Below are 17,550 nucleotides of genomic sequence, written 5' to 3'. Positions count from 1 at the left end.
TTCTTAAATATTTTCATTTAAATGTTAATTGTATTTTTTGATCACAGAAACAGTGACGAAAATGGGAAAATAAATAATGACATGTTAATTATATAAAGCCGCGTGTGTGATCATCTGCCAGAGTAGCCCCAATCGGGCCGAGTCCCAAATAATACATTTGGGCTAGATAACTCTCACCGGAATCGGCCCGAGCTCAATCCCTGCATCCAAACCATAAGTAATACTGCCGAAAGCGGCTCAGACTCGGGCCACATGACATCGGCCGAGTCTGACTCCCAGATCCACTGTGCTAATTGGGTGGGTACTTTACCACGTCAAGCATAGAACTCCACATTATCCGTCTCTGGCGGACAGAGGGACACACACAGGGGCCATTTTCTGTGTTTGTAGTGGACTGCTTATTTAGCAGGTGGGCACAGATGGGTGATGGGTGAAAAATCCTATTCTGCCAGATTCAATCCCCTATTGGGTTAAACCCTGGACATGCCTGTCATTGAGTTGGACAATGGACACAGTTATGACAAATGGCAAAGAGGCAGGTCCCCATAGTTACCCCTAGGTAAATAGACATAGCATCTCCCTAAACACTGAAAATTAAAGATTATTCCCTTCTCTGTGTGTGTGTGTGTGTGTGTGTGCACAGGCTATGTGAGTTAAAGATGATTCCGTCCTCAGTGCTGAATTAATTTGCCTGGATTGTGTCTGGATTTTGAACTGTAAAATCAAGACATGTTTATTCGTTTTCTAAACACTCTATCCATCAAGTTCAATGGGGTTTATTTAAAAGTGTAGACCAGGATTTCTCAAACTCGGTCGTGGGGCCCCACCTGGGTGCACGTTTTGGTTTTTACCCTAGCACTACACAGCTGATTCAAATAATCTAAGTTTGATGAATTGTTTTTTTTTGAATCGGCTGTGTAGTGCTAGGTCAAAAACCAAAACATGCACGGGGGGCTAGGGCCGAGTTTTGGAAACCCTGGTTTAGACTGCAACCTATGTATGAAACATCTCAGAGCAGGAGTGCTGATCTAGGATCAGTTCTGGATTTCAGATCATAATGAAATAGGTTAAATGTACAGGGGGTTCCTTATACTCGATCAACACTCCTACTCTGAGACGTTTGGAATACAGCCCCAGGACTCATCCATTGACCACCACTACATACTACGTGCATACATTACCCTCGTGTGGTATTTTGAAGAACTGCAAGAAACATACCAAATCGCTCTCATGCTCTCAATAGCAACAGATATTGCTCATATCCTTCCTCTGATTTATTATAAACATCATAGACAATACATTTCCTAATATTTCCTCATGAATCAAAAAATGGAATCAGTCATCTGTGTACTATGGCAGTTAGGTTACAGGCACAGGTGTTAACACTATTGGCAGGTTGAAACTCAGACAGTACAGTGAATGAGAGACTAGTTCATACTAGGTCCTGGAGGCTTCTCGGGCGTGACATCACAGCTTGGCCTTAGCGACAGAGTCATGGCTGGGATACAGGTGTTGCCGTAGAAAGCCAAGGCTCTTTTCCCGGGAGTCTTCTTGAGCATTGGCGTGCTGCTTTGGGTACCCTCCCCACACAACATGATCACTGCAACACACACAATAATTAGTTACTTTGCGAGTAAAGAATTGGTTATACATATCTTGGTTCCAGTGTGTATACTAATGGTGTGAGCTTTGTGTGTGTACAGTACCTTTCTGTCGTGTTTGAGGCACTATGAAGTTGCTGGCTCTGAAGTGGCTCTGAAGTGGGGTGTGTGCAGGGCAGCTCAATGAGGTGTCCAGCATCAGGGTATAGTAGAATGGTCAGTAGGTGCTCGTTACCCGCTGCACGCATCATCTGGGCTATCTACAGGTCAGAAGTCACATTCAGCGTCAATTACAATGATTGATTTCATAGGAAGCTTGTAATCGTGTGTGTGTGTGTGTACTCACGTCCTTGGCAGACTCCACTGTGGCCCAGTTCTGATCATCCTCCCTGACGACCAACATCAATGGCCACCTTAACCTCCCCATCTGTCAGAAGTCACTGCAATGAGTAAATAATCACATTGTGTGTGTTTGTGTGTTGTAACTTACATCCACCTTCTCTCCAGGATTGATTGGGATAGGCAGAATGATTTCTCCAGACCATATGGCCCTCTTCATCAAATCGGGTCTTATACACCTCCCTGGCAATTAAATAATTAGGTTTTTAGTCTATATTTCTTAATTTGGGCTGTATGTCACAAGCGTCATAATCACAATACTTTACAGCTTCACTTCGAACAAATGTGTTAATTTTTCGCTACAAGCTTGGCACATGTATTTGGGGAGTTTCTCCATTCTTCTCCACAGATCCTCTCAAACTCTGTCAGGTTGGATGGGGAGAGTTGCTGCACAGCTATTTTCAGGTCTCTTCAGAGATGTTCGATGGGGTTGAAGTCTGGGCTCTGGCTGGGCCACTCAAGGACATTCAGAGACTTGTGCCAAAGCCACTCCTGCGTTGTCTTGGCTGTGTGCTTATGGTCGTTGTCCTGTTGGAAGGTGAACCTTCCCCCCAGTCTGATGTCCTGAGCGCTCTGGAGCAGGTTTTCACCGTAGGGATGTTGACAGGTTTACTCCAGACGTGCCGCTTGGCATTCAGGCCAAAGAATTCAATCTTGGTTTCATCAGACTAAAGAATCCTGTTTCTCATGGTCTGAGTGTCTTCAGGTGCCTTTTGGAAAACTCCAAGCAGGCTGTCATGTGCCTTTTACTGAGGAGTGGCTTCTGTCTGGCCACTCTACCATAAAGGTCTGATTCGTGGAGTTCTGCAGAGATGGTTGTCCTTCTGGAAGGTTCTCCCATGGCCACATAGGAACTCTAGAGCTCTGTCGGAGTGCCCATCGGGTTCTTCCCCGACCAAGGCCCTTCTCCCCCAATTGCTCAGTTTGGCCGGGTGGCTGGCTCCAGGAAGAGACTTGGGGGCTCCAAACTTCTTCCATTTAAGAATGACGGAGGCCGGGCGTCACGGTTGCCAGGTGTTTCCTCCAACACTATGGTGTGGCTGGCTTCTGGCTTCAGCGGGTGTTGTGCCAAGAAGCAGTGCGGCTTGGCTGGGTTATGTTTCGGAGGACGCACAACTCTCAACCTTCACCTCTCCTGTCACGCTCGCTATCGTCAAACTCCCTGTCATAAATCAACCAAGGCGCAGCATGCACGTCGTTCCACATCTTTTAATAGGAGTGAAACCTTAACATAAACAAACAGGTAAACAGCAATGAACGTGACGCAACCGAGGTGCACACAAACACACACGGAAAATAATAATTACCCACACATTAGGTGGGAAAAAATGCTGCCTAAGTATGATTCTCAATCAGAGACAACGATAGACAGCTGTCCCTGATTGAGAACCATACGCGGCCAAAACATAGAAATACAGAAACCTAGAAAACAAAACATAGAATGCCCACCCCACATCACACCCTGACCTAACCAAATAGAGAGATAAAACAGCTCTCTAAGGTCAGGGCGTGACAGTACCCCCCCCCCCCCCCCCCAAAGGTGCGGACTCCCGGCCGCAAACCTGAACCTATAGGGGAGGGTCAGGGTGGGCATCTACATCGGGGGCGGCTCCGGTGCGGGACGCAGACCCCGCTCCACCTCTGCTGCGGGGACCCTCGTCGCCGACCCCGGACTGGGGACCCGAAGTGGGGACCGTCGCTGGGGGCTCCGGACTGGAGACCGTCGCTGGGGGCTCCGGACTGGAGACCGTCGCTGGGGGCTCCGGACTGGAGACCGTCGCTGGGGGCTCCGGACTGGAGACCGTCGCTGGGGGCTCCGGACTGGAGACCGTCGCTGGGGGCTCCGGACTGGAGACCGTCGCTGGGGGCTCCGGACTGGAGACCGTCGCTGGAGGCTCCGGACTGGGGACCGTTGCTGTGAAATGTCAGAATAATAGTAGAGAGAATGATTTATTTCAGCTTTTATTTCTTTCATCACATTCCCAGTGGGTCAGAAGTTTACATACACTCAATTACTATTTGGTGGCATTGCCTTTAAATTGTTTAACTTGGGTCAAACGTTTCGGGTAGCTTCCCACAAGCTTCCCACAATAAGTTGGGTGAATTTTGCCCCATTCCTCCCGACAAAGCTGGTGTAACTGAGTCAGGGTTGTAAAGCCTCCTTGCTCGCACACGCTTTTCAGTTCTGCCCACACATTTTCTATAGGATTGAGGTCAGGGCTTTGTGATGGCCACTCCAATACCTTGACTTTATTGTCCTTAAGCCATTTTGCCACAACTTTGGAAGTATGCTTGGGGTCATTGTCCATTTGGAAGACTCATTTGCGACCAAGCTTTAACTTCCTGACTGATGTCTTGAGATGTTGGTTCAATATATCCACATCATTTCTTTGTTCATGATGTCATCTATTTTGTGAGTGCACCAGTCCCTCCTGCAGCAGTGCACCCCCACAACATGATGCTACCACCCCCGTGCTTCACGGTTGGGATAGCGTTCTTCGGCTTGCAAGCGTCCGCCTTTTCCTCCAAACATAACGATGGTCATTATGGCCAAACAGTTCCATTTTTGTTTCATCAGACCAGAGGACATTTCTCCAAAAACTACGATCTTTGTCCCCATGTGCATTTGCAAACCATAGTCTGGCTTTTTTATGGCGGTTTTGGAGCAGTGGCTTCTTCTTTGCTGAGCGTCCTTTCAGGTTATGTCGATATAGGACTCGTTTTACCGTGGATATATATACTTTTGTACCTGTTTCCTCAAGTATCTTCACAAGGTCCTTTGCTGTTGTTCTGGGATTGATTTGCACTTTTCTCACCAAAGTACGTTCATCTCTAGGAGACAGAACACGTCTCCTTCCTGAGCGGTATGACGGCTGCGTTGTCCCATGGTGTTTGCGTACTATTGTTTGTAGAGATGAACGTGGTGCCTTCAGGCGTTTGGAAATTGCTCCCAGGGATGAACCAGACTTGTGGAGGTCTACAATTTTCTTCCTGAGGTCTTGGCTGATTTCTATAGATTTTCCCATGATGTTAAGCAAAGAGGCACTGAGTTTGAAGGTAGGCGTTGAAATACATCCACAGGTACACCTCCAATTGACTCAAATGATGTCAATTAGCCTATCAGAAGCTTCTAAAGCATGACATCATTTTCTGGAATTTTCCAAGTTGTTTAAAGGCACAGTCAACTTAGTGTATGTAAACTACTGGAATTGTGATACAGTGAATTATAAGTGAAATAATCTGTCTGTAAACAAATTACTTGTGTCATGCACAATGTAGATGTCCTATCCGACCCTCCAAAACTATAGTTTGTTAACAAGAAATTTGTGGATTGGTTGAAAAAACGAGTTTTAATGACTTCCACCTAAGTCTATGTAATCTTCTGACTTCAACTGTATACATATAATGTGAATGTGTAGATGTATGGTGACTCCACGTTTGGATGAACGGACCAACGGGACTGCCATGGGCAAGTCCCTTGACGGGTACCAGGAATGGTGGAAGGACAATCTGAAGGTAATTATCTTTGGACAAAACACAGCATTGTCTAGGCCTCCAGAGTATTCACTATATCGCCTGCTATATGGAGGGGAGCCACAGCTGTTAACTAACGTAAACAATGCAATTGTATATAACATTATTGCATAGACTGTAGTATACATTTTTTGTTGTTGGACTTGTCGAAGTTGTCGAACCAGATCAGAACGCCTTCAAAGACCACCTTCAGGCACGGACTGAGGAGGATGTGGAGATTTTTGACCAGGTCAAAATGATTGTTCGCTGTTATTTTATTTTCTGACCTTCCAAGAGATATATAAGAGATGTATTTGTAATAATATGAAATATAATTGCATGTATTTATTTTTCTATCAAGGTGAGACTGAACATGGACAGGGCGCATGAGAAGAAGGAGAGCCACCCGAGAAGAATCAAGGACTTAGTTTGGAAGAAGGACGAAAGGAAGGCGAGACCCGGGAAAGCGTTGTGCTCTTTCGCTCCTAGCTGGGGTCAACATCCGTTAAGGTGAATATAGAAATGTCAGATAACCATTTGCAGCCTTGTGGTTGGCAGCATCACCATGCTGTCTGCAGTACCACCACTGGCTTCTCTAAATAGTCAATCTCAAGGCTAACCACTGGGTCACGTTAAGTAACCGCCACTTCTAGGTAGGTACTGTTAAGGTGTATGACTCCAGTGGTCATGACACCACCGGGGAGTTTCTCTCACAACTCATCTCTCTATCTTTTCCAGGGACCATCCATTACCAACCCCACTGACATCAACAATTAAACAGGTATCCTTTTATTTCTATCTGCCATTAACATTATTGCATATCTAATCAAACATTTAAATTAAATCATTCAATAACTGTATTTTTACATACCTGATAATCATTTAACCTGTGTTTGCTTGTTTACGTCTGTCTCCTAACCTGTTCCGTTTACTCTGCTCCTGTTCTACAGGACCTAGGGGTTCTGCCTAACACCCAGACATGGATCCACCTGATGTCCTCCATTACCAACCACTGTCCAACTTTTCATTACATCAGCTACTGTTACTGTCAAGTTGTCATTATCTGCTAAGAGCAAGACAACTATCATACTGGGCACATAATGTGAGCTGCACAGGTTAGTTAAAAACACTAGCACTGCAAACACTCAGAACCAAGAGGGCAGCAGTGCCTGGAGTTTGCAGTTTCCCTCTTAGAGTCCACTACCTGTTGAAAAACAAGTGACAGGCAGACATCCACACAATACCCACCTTCTCTCATTTCCACACACCAGAATTCTGTATTTCAGTCTATGATTGCCATTTGAGTGTACAAAAAAATCTTTAAGTAAATTGACACACGTGCCCCAAAAAATCAATGGTTATGTATTTAAATCTAAAATATTGCTAGATTGGTTTTCACAGCTGTTTCATAAGGTGTTTGTTATTGTAAATTGTAATGTATCACTTGATGGTATTTGTTAGTTCAACATTATTATCATAAGACATACAACAGATATATATTCAACCACAAGGGTGTACTAACGAGCTATGATTTTTAAATCATAATTGAGGACTAAAATGAATTCAGTGTAGATAAGGGAATGCCTGTTTAAAATGAAAACATGCGAGCCAGACAAACCAGTGCATGAATCAAATGTATTTGCATATGAATGGAGTGGAAATTAGCTCACTTTGTGATCTGTAAGGTAAGTAACAATGTGTGTGTGGGGGGCATTGAAATATTCATAAAAAGCAGAAGATGTAAAAATTACATGAATCACAATGGTTAGCCTATGCAAATTAATAGTAACACATTTAGCCTAATTGGTAATAAATACGAAGTGGGGGAAAGTCAATTCCAGATTAAATATAGGTCTTCATGTGTATCAAATCTGTAGGCAAATGAGGACTAAATCAATGACAAACAGCTTAAATGTTCAGCCTTCATCGTGACTTGTGATCAAAACAGACTGGGGTGTTTTCGTTTGTGTTTAGTCTAAGGATATGCGTAAGAACGCAACTGCACTGAAATTAATAGCCTGATTCAATTGGATTCTCCTGAATAATACATTATTTGATCTGTTAAGCTGTTTGGTCAATGCATAGACCCGTACTGATTCTAACTTTTTGGTATTTTGCATAGCTCTACATTGCAGAGCATTTAATAAATCAACCACATTTCCTGTGATGTTTAGGCTGCACAAGGCCGTCGATAGGCTAGTAGACAGCGGAAATAGTCGTGGAGTTTATCGTTGTTATAGCCTAGATCGCTTTATAAAATCTGGACCGTTGCTTTTCCCATGGCTAAGCAAAGAAGTGGTAGCACATGCTGTTTGCACATCTCTATAACAAGGTCTATTTTCTCACATACCCCCTCAATTCGAACCCTGCTTTCAACCATAAAACATCTCCATAGAAATGAATAGAGGAAGGATTGCATGGTGACTGTGTTAATCTGGTAAAGTGGGGGGAACGAGGTCAAATCATGACATCAATGATTTTCAGGTCAGAGAAAGATGCCAGAGATTCCGAGTTTAATGACTGTTCAAAACAAAATTACCAGTCTGAGCACGCCCCCCTCCCCAGAGTTCCCGCTTCTCTTGAACAAGTCGGAAGTCAGAGATTGCCGAATTCCGAGTTGTTCTGGATGCGCCACAAGAGACCTAGGCTACCTCCAACAAAGAAATGGAAAGTCAGTTGCACAACTGGATGCATTCAACTGAAATGTGTCTTCCGCATTTAACCCAACCCCTCTGAATCAGAGAGATGCGTGGGCTGAAATCCATGTATTCGTCGCCTGGGAAACGGTGGGTTAACTGCCTTGCTCGGGCAAAATGACAAAAAAGTTAATCTTGTCAGCTCTGGGATTCAATCTAACAATCTTTTGGTTACTGGCCCAATGCTCTAACCACTAGGCTACCAAGAAGCCGTTGTGTTTGTATTGATGCGAGAAATAGGCATATCTACACAGTAACGGTGGCTGCAATATCTTTTTATTTTTATTTTTATCCCATTTTCTCCCCAATTTTCATGGTATCCAATCGCTAGTAATTACTACCTTGTCTCATCGCTACAACTCCCGTACGGGCTCGGGAGAGACGAAGGTCGAAAGCCATGCGTCCTCCAAAGCACAACCCAACCAGCCGTACTGCTTCTTAACACAGCGCGCCTCCAACCCGGAAGCCAGCCGCACCAATGTGTCGGAGGAAACACCGTGTACCTGGCCCCCTTGGTTGGTGCCTGGTACGCGATGAGACAAGGATATCCCTACCGGCCAAACCCTCCCTACCCCGGACGACGCTATGCCAATTGTGCGTCGCCCCACGGACCTCCCGGTCGCGGCCGGCTGCGACAGAGCCTGGGCGCGAACCCAGAGACTCTGGTGGCGCAGTTAGCACTGCGATGCAGTGCCCTAGACCACTGTGCCACCCGGGAGGCCCTGGTGGCTGCAATATCAACTAGCCAAATCATTTTTGCATTGAGGTGATAGGCATGTTTGAGCTAAATCGACAAATGAAATTGAACAGACACTTAAACTAACACGTAATGTGTAACACATGTAGACGTTTTTAGGGCGTTCGTGGTAAGATCCTTCATAATAAACTTACATGCAAATGTGAACACGACATCTACATGACGTGTAAGTGTCACGTGAACGCGTCAGCAGTTTGACGCCTTAGAAAGAAACTTGTCTCCATCGACAGTCCACGTTAATTAATGGCGTTATTTTATGGCACTATGAAGACGTTATATTTATACTTATATTTCCCTCACTAACTTTAAACATTAGCTATCTGAGCAACTAACCGATCGCTGCAGCTGTATATACACTGCTCAAAAAAAAAAAGGGAACACTTAAACAACACAATGTAACTCCAAGGCAATCACACTTCTGTGAAATCAAACTATCCACTTAGAAAGCAACACTGATTGACAATAAATTTCACATGCTGTTGTGCAAATGGAATAGACAACAGGTGGAAATTATAGGCAATTAGCAAGACACCCCCAATAAAGGAGTGGTTCTGCAGGTGGTGACCACAGACCACTTCTCAGTTCCTATGCTTCCTGGCTGGTGTTTTGGTCACTTTTGAATGCTGGCGGTGCTTTCACTCTAGTGGTAGCACGAGACGGAGTCTACAACCCACACAAGTGGCTCAGGTAGTGCAGCTCATCCAGGATGGCACATCAATGCGAGCTGTGGCAAGAAGGTTTGCTGTGTCTGTCAGTGTAGTGTCCAGAGCATGGAGGCTCTACCAGGAGACAGGCCAGTACATCAGGAGATGTGGAGGAGGCCGTAGGAGGGCAACAACCCAGCAGCAGGACCGCTACCTTCGCCTTTGTGCAAGGAGGAGCACTGCCAGAGCCCTGCAAAATGACCTCAAGCAGGCCACAAATGTGCATGTGTCTGTTCAAACGGTCAGAAACAGACTCCATGAGGGTGGTATGAGGGCCCGACGTCCACAGGTGGGGGTTGTGCTTACAGCCCAACACCGTGCAGGACGTTTGGCATTTGCCTCAGAACACCAAGATTGGCAAATTCGCCACTGGCGCCCTGTGCTCTTCACAGATGAAAGCAGGTTCACACTGAGCACATGTGACAGACATGACAAAGTTTGGAGACGCCGTGGAGAACGTTCTGCTGCCTGCGACATCCTCCAGCATGACCGGTTTGGCGGTGGGTCAGTCACGGTGTGGGGTGGCATTTCTTTGGGGGCCGCCCAGCCCTCCATGTGCTCGCCAGAGATAGCCTGACTGCCATTAGGTACCGAGATGAGATCCTCAGACCCCTTGTGAGACCATATACTGGTGCGGTTGGCGCTGGGTTCCTCCTAATGCAAGACAATGCTAGACCTCATGTGGCTGGAGTGTGTCAGCAGTTCCTGCAAGAGGAAGGCATTGACGCTATGGACTGGCCCCCCGCTCCCCAGACCTGAATCCAATTGAGCACATCTGGGACATCATGTCTCGCTCCATCCAACCAACGCCACGTTGCACCACAGACTGTCCAGGAGTTGGCGGATGCTTTAGTCCAGGTCTGGGAGGAGATCCCTCAGGAGACCATCCGCCACCTCGTCAGGAGCATGCCCAGGCGTTGTAGGGAGGTCATACAGGCATGTGGAGGCCACACACACTACTGAGCCTCATTTTGACTTGTGTTAAGGACATTACATCAAAGTTGGATCAGCCTGTAGTGTGGTTTCCACTTTAATTTTGAGTGTGACTCCAAATCCAGACCTCCATGGGTTGATAAATTTGATTTCCATTGATCATTTTTGTGTGATTTTGTTGTTAGCACATTCAAGTATGTAAAGAAAAAAGTATTTAATAAGAACATTTCATTCATTCAGATCTAAGATGTGTTATTTTAGTGTTCCCTTTATTTTATTGAGCAGTGTAGTCCATCTGTAAATAGCCCACCCAATCTACCTACCTCATCCCCATATTGTTTTTATTTACTTTTCTGGTCTTTTGCACACCAGTATCTCCTTGCACATCATCATCTGCTCATTTATCACTCCAGTGTAAATATGCTAAATTGTGAATAACTTCACTACTATGGCCTATTTATTGCCAACCTCACACCATTTGCACACACTGTATATAGACTTTCTTTTTTTCTATTGTGTTATTGACTGTACACTTGTTTATTCCATGTGTAACTCTGTTGTTGTTTGTGTCGCACTGCTTTGCTTTATCATGGCCAGTTCGCAGTTGTAAATGAGAACTTGTTCTCAAATAGCTTACCTGGTTAGATAAAGGTGACTTGGTGAGCGGTATCAGTAACTTCACGAGGCGTAATTCTGGCATGAATCACCCCCCATACGCATACACTGATCGCTCACTACCCGCTCCGTTATCAGCTACGTTAGCAATGTGGGTCGACACACAAGTTAACTTCGCTAATCTTAGTACATACATTACACACTTTATTCTTACCTCCAGTCAGTAACCGTTTGTTACCTCTCTCCCCGTCTCTGTAGCTTCCGGGTATGCTTGGAAAATGACCAGAGCTACGGCAATCGGTCTGGCTTTGTAGTGCCTGTCCTGAATGGCTCGTTCATGGGAATGGGCGTATTGGAAGACAGCCGTGATGGGTTTTGTAAATATGTTATATTGTTTCATGATAAATGAATTGCAAAGGTGCAAATATATAGTTCATGATATGTTTATCTGAGTGAAAAATGTAGGCTTGGATGTTGGTAATTGCTTAATTAATTAGTGTTTGGTATGTTCTGATGGGAGGGGCTTCCCCTACAAAAGGAGCCTCTATCAGTTCAAGTGGGGGACATTTTGATTGAGTTGTTGATGCGTTGTTTACTATTAATATAAATATATATTTTTTAAGCTGTCCCATAATGTATGCTTTTGGTGGCAGTACTGGTTTTCTTCTGGAATCACTGTGTAAATAAACACCCTTGCACAGAAGTACTTTGTTGGCTCTGCCATCATTTTCTTTGGTGTAGTTCAGGTTTTTCAGTTTATCCTCCTGGCCTACTCTACGCCATAGCGGGTCTCTCATGTCGGGGGAGGATTCACAAGGTATTCTAAGGTGGGGTAATGGCCTTGGTGTCTTTACTCAGATAGGGTTACATCTCATCCATTCATAATAGGACAAAAGTTGGTATTGCTATTTCCTACCAACAGCCTAGCCTACTTATAGGGGCATTACTAACATAGTCAGTGACCATTTATTTGCATACAAGAGCTGAGCAGGTTTGTCTCTTTTGGTTTCATGCAGTTAGTAAGGTCCAATATAACCTAATCTCCCATTATTTTGGTTACTTTTTAAATTTCGTTTTCTGCATGTAACTTAATGTATTTTCTGTCTAAAATGTATTTTGAAGGCTTTCTCGCCTCTACATTTAAGTACAGCAGAGATCAACTAGATAGAAATGACGTTGGGGGACCCTGCAGTAGTGTGTGCTGGTAAATAACATTGCTGTAGGTGTTCTCACATTATATGGAGCAGAGGCAGGCATGCTAGTATGTGACTGAAATGTATCCCACTGACTTCACCTGCCCTGGAGATAAGACAACTGGGTGACAAGTTATCTTCTTACTCTAGAGATTTTGCACTGTTGACTCCAAGTTTGTTCTGTTATGAGCAATGCGCATTCTATCGAATCCTGTAGCCAGTTAGTAGTTACATACCAGTAGTTGACCTTGTTCTGGTTGGTCTGCAGAGACACAACATACATATGTGACCCCTTCGGGGTGTTGGTGGCAGGTTACATGTGTTAATTCTTAGGACATTGTTTGGAGATGGCTTGTATACTTCCAGGACCCTCTGAGTTGAAGTCCATTAGTGAACAGGTGAGAGAACCTGTATGATGATGCCTCATTGGCAGCCTCATTTGATGGTGATTGACACCCACACAGGAAGCAATCAGTTTGATCCGTCACTGGTCTGATCATATTACGTGGGCATCTCTCCTTTGTACTCTTGTAATAGGTTGTACAGGTTGTTAGTAATTCGTTTTCCATCAGCTCTCAATGTCCTTGGTAGAGGATAAATAGGTTGTTGTTGAAGATGAGAATGTGCTTTATGTCAACTCTATATAATCTGTGTACTATATGTGGTATGATAGGTACTGTTTGTTCTCAGGAGAGGATGAAGAGCTTCTGTGGGACTGGGCAGCCAACGGCAGCACTGGATCTGATTAGCCCTCTTCTTTGCCATTCAGGCTGTATCACAACCGACCGTGATTGGAAGTCCCATAGGGCAGCGCACAATTGGCCCAGCGTCGTCCAGGTTTGGCCGGTGTAGGCCATCATTGTAAATAAGAATTTGTTCTTAACTGGCTTGCCTAGTTAAATAATTTGTCCTAAAGCACTAGTATTTTCCTAGAGACGTGCAGATGAAAACCTCTCTCTCTCTCTCTCTCTCTCAAGCGCACGCACGCACACACACACACACACACACACACACACACACACACACACACAGTTACACTCCCCAATATGTCTACCACATGTGACTCTTACCTAATCTCCGCCATACTGTTCGAGCTATAACGACTGGCGGTATTGGTCTAGTGATGGTAGATTTGCAATGTTTTTTTTAATGGTATTTGTTTTGTCCATTGCTTGTTCCTAATCAATGCAATGCCAGGTGCTGACTGATTTATAGGGCCTCTTTATCCAAAACAACAATAACTGAGGGAAGGAGAAACGGAGGAAAAGAGAGAAAAAAACGTCTGGAATGGTAACAAAAAAAGGCAAACTGTAGAGAGAAGGGGGAGGGGGGTAAGAGGGAGAGTGAGCAAAAGAGAGAGCGAGAGAGATTGATAGACCTATACAATACAGACTGAGTGAATATAGTATAGTTTAGATATATGCCACTTTTGTCTTAGGCAGGATGTGACTCCACCCTAACGTCTTTACAATGAAAGTGTTTGCTTTTTAAAGTCTTGGGGCCATTATTCCATCTCCACTGTCGTCTGCATTCCTGCCTCCAAAACAATGTACTTACTCTTCCTGTCCTGTTCTGTTTGGCCTTCTAGTGGGATGTAGCGTCCATTCCCAAGAGACCGCCCGCCTGGCCGACGCACTTTTGTACCCCCTCGACTCCAGGGACTGGGTTAGCCTCTCTATATCTCCCTCGCTCTCTCAGATAAGCGTTATGAGCATTAATTAATTTCAAGCACAGATTCAACCACAAAGAGCAGGGAGGTTTTTCAATGCCTCGCAAAGAAGGGCACCGATTGGTATGAATAATACAATTTTAAAAAAGAGCAGACAGTGAATATCTATTTGAGAATGGTGAAGTTATTAATTAGGCTTTAGATGGTGTATCAATAAATACACCCAGATACAGGTGTGCTTCCTAACTCAGTTGCCGGAGAGGAAGGAAACTGCTCAGGGTGTAACGACTGTCGCTCTCCTCATCCTCGGATGAGGTGAGGAGAGAAGGATCTTCAGACCAAAACGCAGCTTGCGGGAAATAAGCCATCTTTTATTTAACAACGATGATGGCAACACCAAAACAAATACACTTACGAAATAACAAAACAAGAAAACGACGTCGAACGAAACCTGAACATAAAACTTACATAACTAAACATAAACTCACGTACAGGAAACAGACGACATCGAAACGAAACGAAACAAACAAACGCTACAGTCCAGTGTGGTACGAACAAACATACTGACACGGAAGACAATCACCCACAAACAAACAGTGAGAATGCCCTACCTAAATATGACTCTTAATTAGAGGCAAACGCAAACCACCTGCCTCTAATCAAGAGCCATACCAGGCAAACCAAAACCAACATAGAAACAGATAACATAGAATGCCCACCCAACCTCACGTCCTGACCAACTAACACACAAAACAACTAACATAAACAGGTCAGGAACGTGACAGTACCCCCCCCACAAGGTGCGAACTCCGGACGCACCAGCACAAAGTCTAGGGGAGGGTCTGGGTGGGCATCTAACCACGGTGGTGGCTCAGGCTCCGGGCGCGGTTCCCACCCCACCATAATCCATCCTAGCTTCCTCCCTCCAAGAATGTCCACCCTCTTTTTTCCCCCACAAAATCCTCTTAATAATATACCTAATAGGGACAACACCGGGACAGAGAGATAAATCAAGAAAGAGGGATAGATAAGAATATAGAGATAGATGAAGATAGAGAGGGAGATTAGGATAGAGGGGCAACTCCGGACTGAAAGGCAGCTCCGGACAGAGAGACAGCTCTGGACTGATGGGCAGTTCTGGGTATCCAGCCTTTTCAGGCTGAAGGGCAGCTCATGGCTGACTGACGAATCTCGACGCTCATGGCTGGCTGACGGCTCTCGACGCTCATGGCAGGCTGACGGCTCTCAACGCTCATGGCAGGCTGACGGCTCTCGACGCTCATGGCAGGCTGACGGCTCTCGACGCTCATGGCAGGCTGACGGCTCTCGACGCTCATGGCGCTCTGACGGCTCTGGCTGCTCATGGCGCTCTGACGGCTCTGGCTGCTCATGGCGCTCTGACGGCTCTGGCTGCTCATGGCTCTCTGACGGCTCTGGCTGCTCATGGCTCGCTGGCGGCTCTGGCAGATCCTGTCTGGTTGGTGGCTCTGGCAGATCCTGTCTGGTTGGCGGCTCTGGCAGATCCTGTCTGGTTGGCGGCTCTGGCAGATCCTGTCTGGTTGGCGGCTCTGGCAGATCCTGTCTGGCTGACGGCTCTAGCGGCTCCTGTCTGGCTGATGGCTCTAGCGGCTCCTGTCTGGCTGACGGCTCTGTAGGCTCATGGCAGACGGGCGGCTTTGCAGGCTCATGGCAGACGGGCGGCTTTGCAGGCTCCTGGCAGACGGATGGCTCAGACGGCGCTGGGGAGACGGATGGCTCAAATGGCGCTGGGGAGACGGATGGCTCAGATGGCGCTGGGGAGACGGATGGCTCAGATGGCGCTGAGGAGACGGATGGCTCAGATGGCGCTGGGGAGACGGATGGCTCTGGCCGGATACGGTGCACTGTAGACCTGGTGCGTGGTGCCGGAACTGGAGGCACCGTGCTAATGATAAGCACCTTCCTACTAGTGCGGGGAGCAGGAACAGGGCACACTGTACTCTCAAAGCCTACTCTATCCCTGATGCGAGGTACCGGCACTGGTGACACCGGGCTGAGGACAAGCACATCAGGATTAGTAGGGGGAGAAGATACAGTGTGTTCAGGGCTCTGGAGACGCACAGGTGGCTTAGTGCGTGGTGCCGGAACTGGAGGCACCGGGCTAGATACACGCACTACAGGGAGAGTGCGTGGAGGAGGAACAGGGCTCAGGATACGCACTGGTAGCCTAGTGCGTAGTGTAGACACTGTAGGTACTAGGCTGGGGCGGGGAGGTGGTGCCGGAAATACCGGACCGTGGAGACGTACTGGCACTCTTGAGCATTGAGCTTGCCCAACCTTACCTGGTTGAATACTCCCGGTTGCCCGACCAGTGCGGGGAGGTGGAATAACCCGCACCGGGCTATGTAGGCGAACCGGGGAAACCATGCGTAAGGCAGGTGCCATGTATGCCGGCCCGAGGAGACGCACTGGAGACCAGACGCGTTGAGCCGGCCTCATGACACCTGGCTCAATACTCAATCTAGCCCTACCAGTGCGGGGAGGTGGAATAACCCGCACTGGGCTATGCACTCGTACAGGAGACACCGTGCGCTCTACTGCGTAACACGGCGCCTGCCCGTACTCCCGCTCTCCACGGTAAGCCTGGGAAGTGGGCGCAGGTCTCCTACCTGCCCTTGGCCCACTACCTCCTAGCCCCCCCCCAAGAAATTTTTGGGAATTACTTACGGGCTTTTTTGGCTTCCGTGCCAGACGCGTTCCCTCATAGCTCCGGTTCCTCTCCCCGGTAGCCTCTGCTCTCCTCAGTGCCTCCACCTGTTCCCATGGGAGGCGATCCCTCCCAGCCAGGATCTCCTCCCAAGTGTAGCAACCCTTTCCGTCCAAAACATCGTCCCATGTCCATTGCTCCTTTCTCTCCTGTCCCTTACTCCGTTTCGTTTTCCCTTGCCGCTTGGTCTTAGCGTGGTGGGTGATTCTGTAACGACTGTCGCTCTCCTCATCCTCGGATGAGGTGAGGAGAGAAGGATCTTCAGACCAAAACGCAGCTTGCGGGAAATAAGCCATCTTTTATTTAACAACGATGATGGCAACACCAAAACAAATACACTTACGAAATAACAAAACAAGAAAAACGACGTCGAACGAAACCTGAACATAAAACTTACATAACTAAACATAAACTCACGTACAGGAAACAGACGACATCGAAACGAAATGAAACAAACAAACGCTACAGTCCAGTGTGGTACGAACAAACATACTGACACGGAAGACAATCACCCACAAACAAACAGTGAGAATGCCCTACCTAAATATGACTCTTAATTAGAGGCAAACGCAAACCACCTGCCTCTAATCAAGAGCCATACCAGGCAAACCAAAACCAACATAGAAACAGATAACATAGAATGCCCACCCAACCTCACGTCCTGACCAACTAACACACAAAACAACTAACATAAACAGGTCAGGAACGTGACACAGGGTTTCAC

General features: G+C 46.5%; 1 protein-coding gene across 2 annotated transcripts; it reads right to left on the bottom strand.

Annotated features, from left to right (window-relative positions):
• Nucleotides 1-1,256: 1,256 nt before the first annotated feature.
• On the bottom strand, nucleotides 1,257-11,695 carry LOC129865323 (peroxisomal succinyl-coenzyme A thioesterase-like). 2 transcript variants are annotated; one of them, XM_055938008.1, is made up of 4 exons: nucleotides 11,433-11,695; nucleotides 1,948-2,028; nucleotides 1,707-1,861; nucleotides 1,257-1,600 (listed from the first exon to the last, which is right to left on the bottom strand). In XM_055938008.1, the coding sequence occupies exons 2-4, from the start codon at nucleotides 2,026-2,028 to the stop codon at nucleotides 1,468-1,470; spliced, it is 369 nt and encodes a 122-aa protein (XP_055793983.1). In that variant the 5' UTR covers nucleotides 11,433-11,695; the 3' UTR covers nucleotides 1,257-1,467. The 2 variants fall into 2 exon arrangements, with proteins under 2 accessions (XP_055793983.1, XP_055793982.1); XM_055938007.1 differs by having other exon boundaries at nucleotides 1,948-2,041; nucleotides 11,433-11,693.
• Between the last annotated feature and the right edge of the window lie 5,855 nt (nucleotides 11,696-17,550).

The sequence above is a fragment of the Salvelinus fontinalis genome, chromosome 11 (assembly GCF_029448725.1).
Source record: "Salvelinus fontinalis isolate EN_2023a chromosome 11, ASM2944872v1, whole genome shotgun sequence".
In the NCBI taxonomy this organism is placed as follows: Eukaryota; Metazoa; Chordata; class Actinopteri; order Salmoniformes; family Salmonidae; genus Salvelinus; species Salvelinus fontinalis.
Note: the sequence above shows the minus strand (reverse complement) of the source record. Positions and strands in the feature narration are given on the sequence as shown.

Coding starts and splice junctions, on each gene's coding strand:
- LOC129865323 (XM_055938008.1), bottom strand. CDS start 2,028: ATGGGGAGGTTAAGGTGGCCATTGATGTTGGTCGTCAGGGAGGATGAT. Junction 1,862..1,947: donor CAGTGGAGTCTGCCAAGGAC/GTGAGTACACAC, acceptor TCTGACCTGTAG/ATAGCCCAGATGATGCGTGC. Junction 1,601..1,706: donor GCCTCAAACACGACAGAAAG/GTACTGTACACA, acceptor TGTGTGTTGCAG/TGATCATGTTGTGTGGGGAG.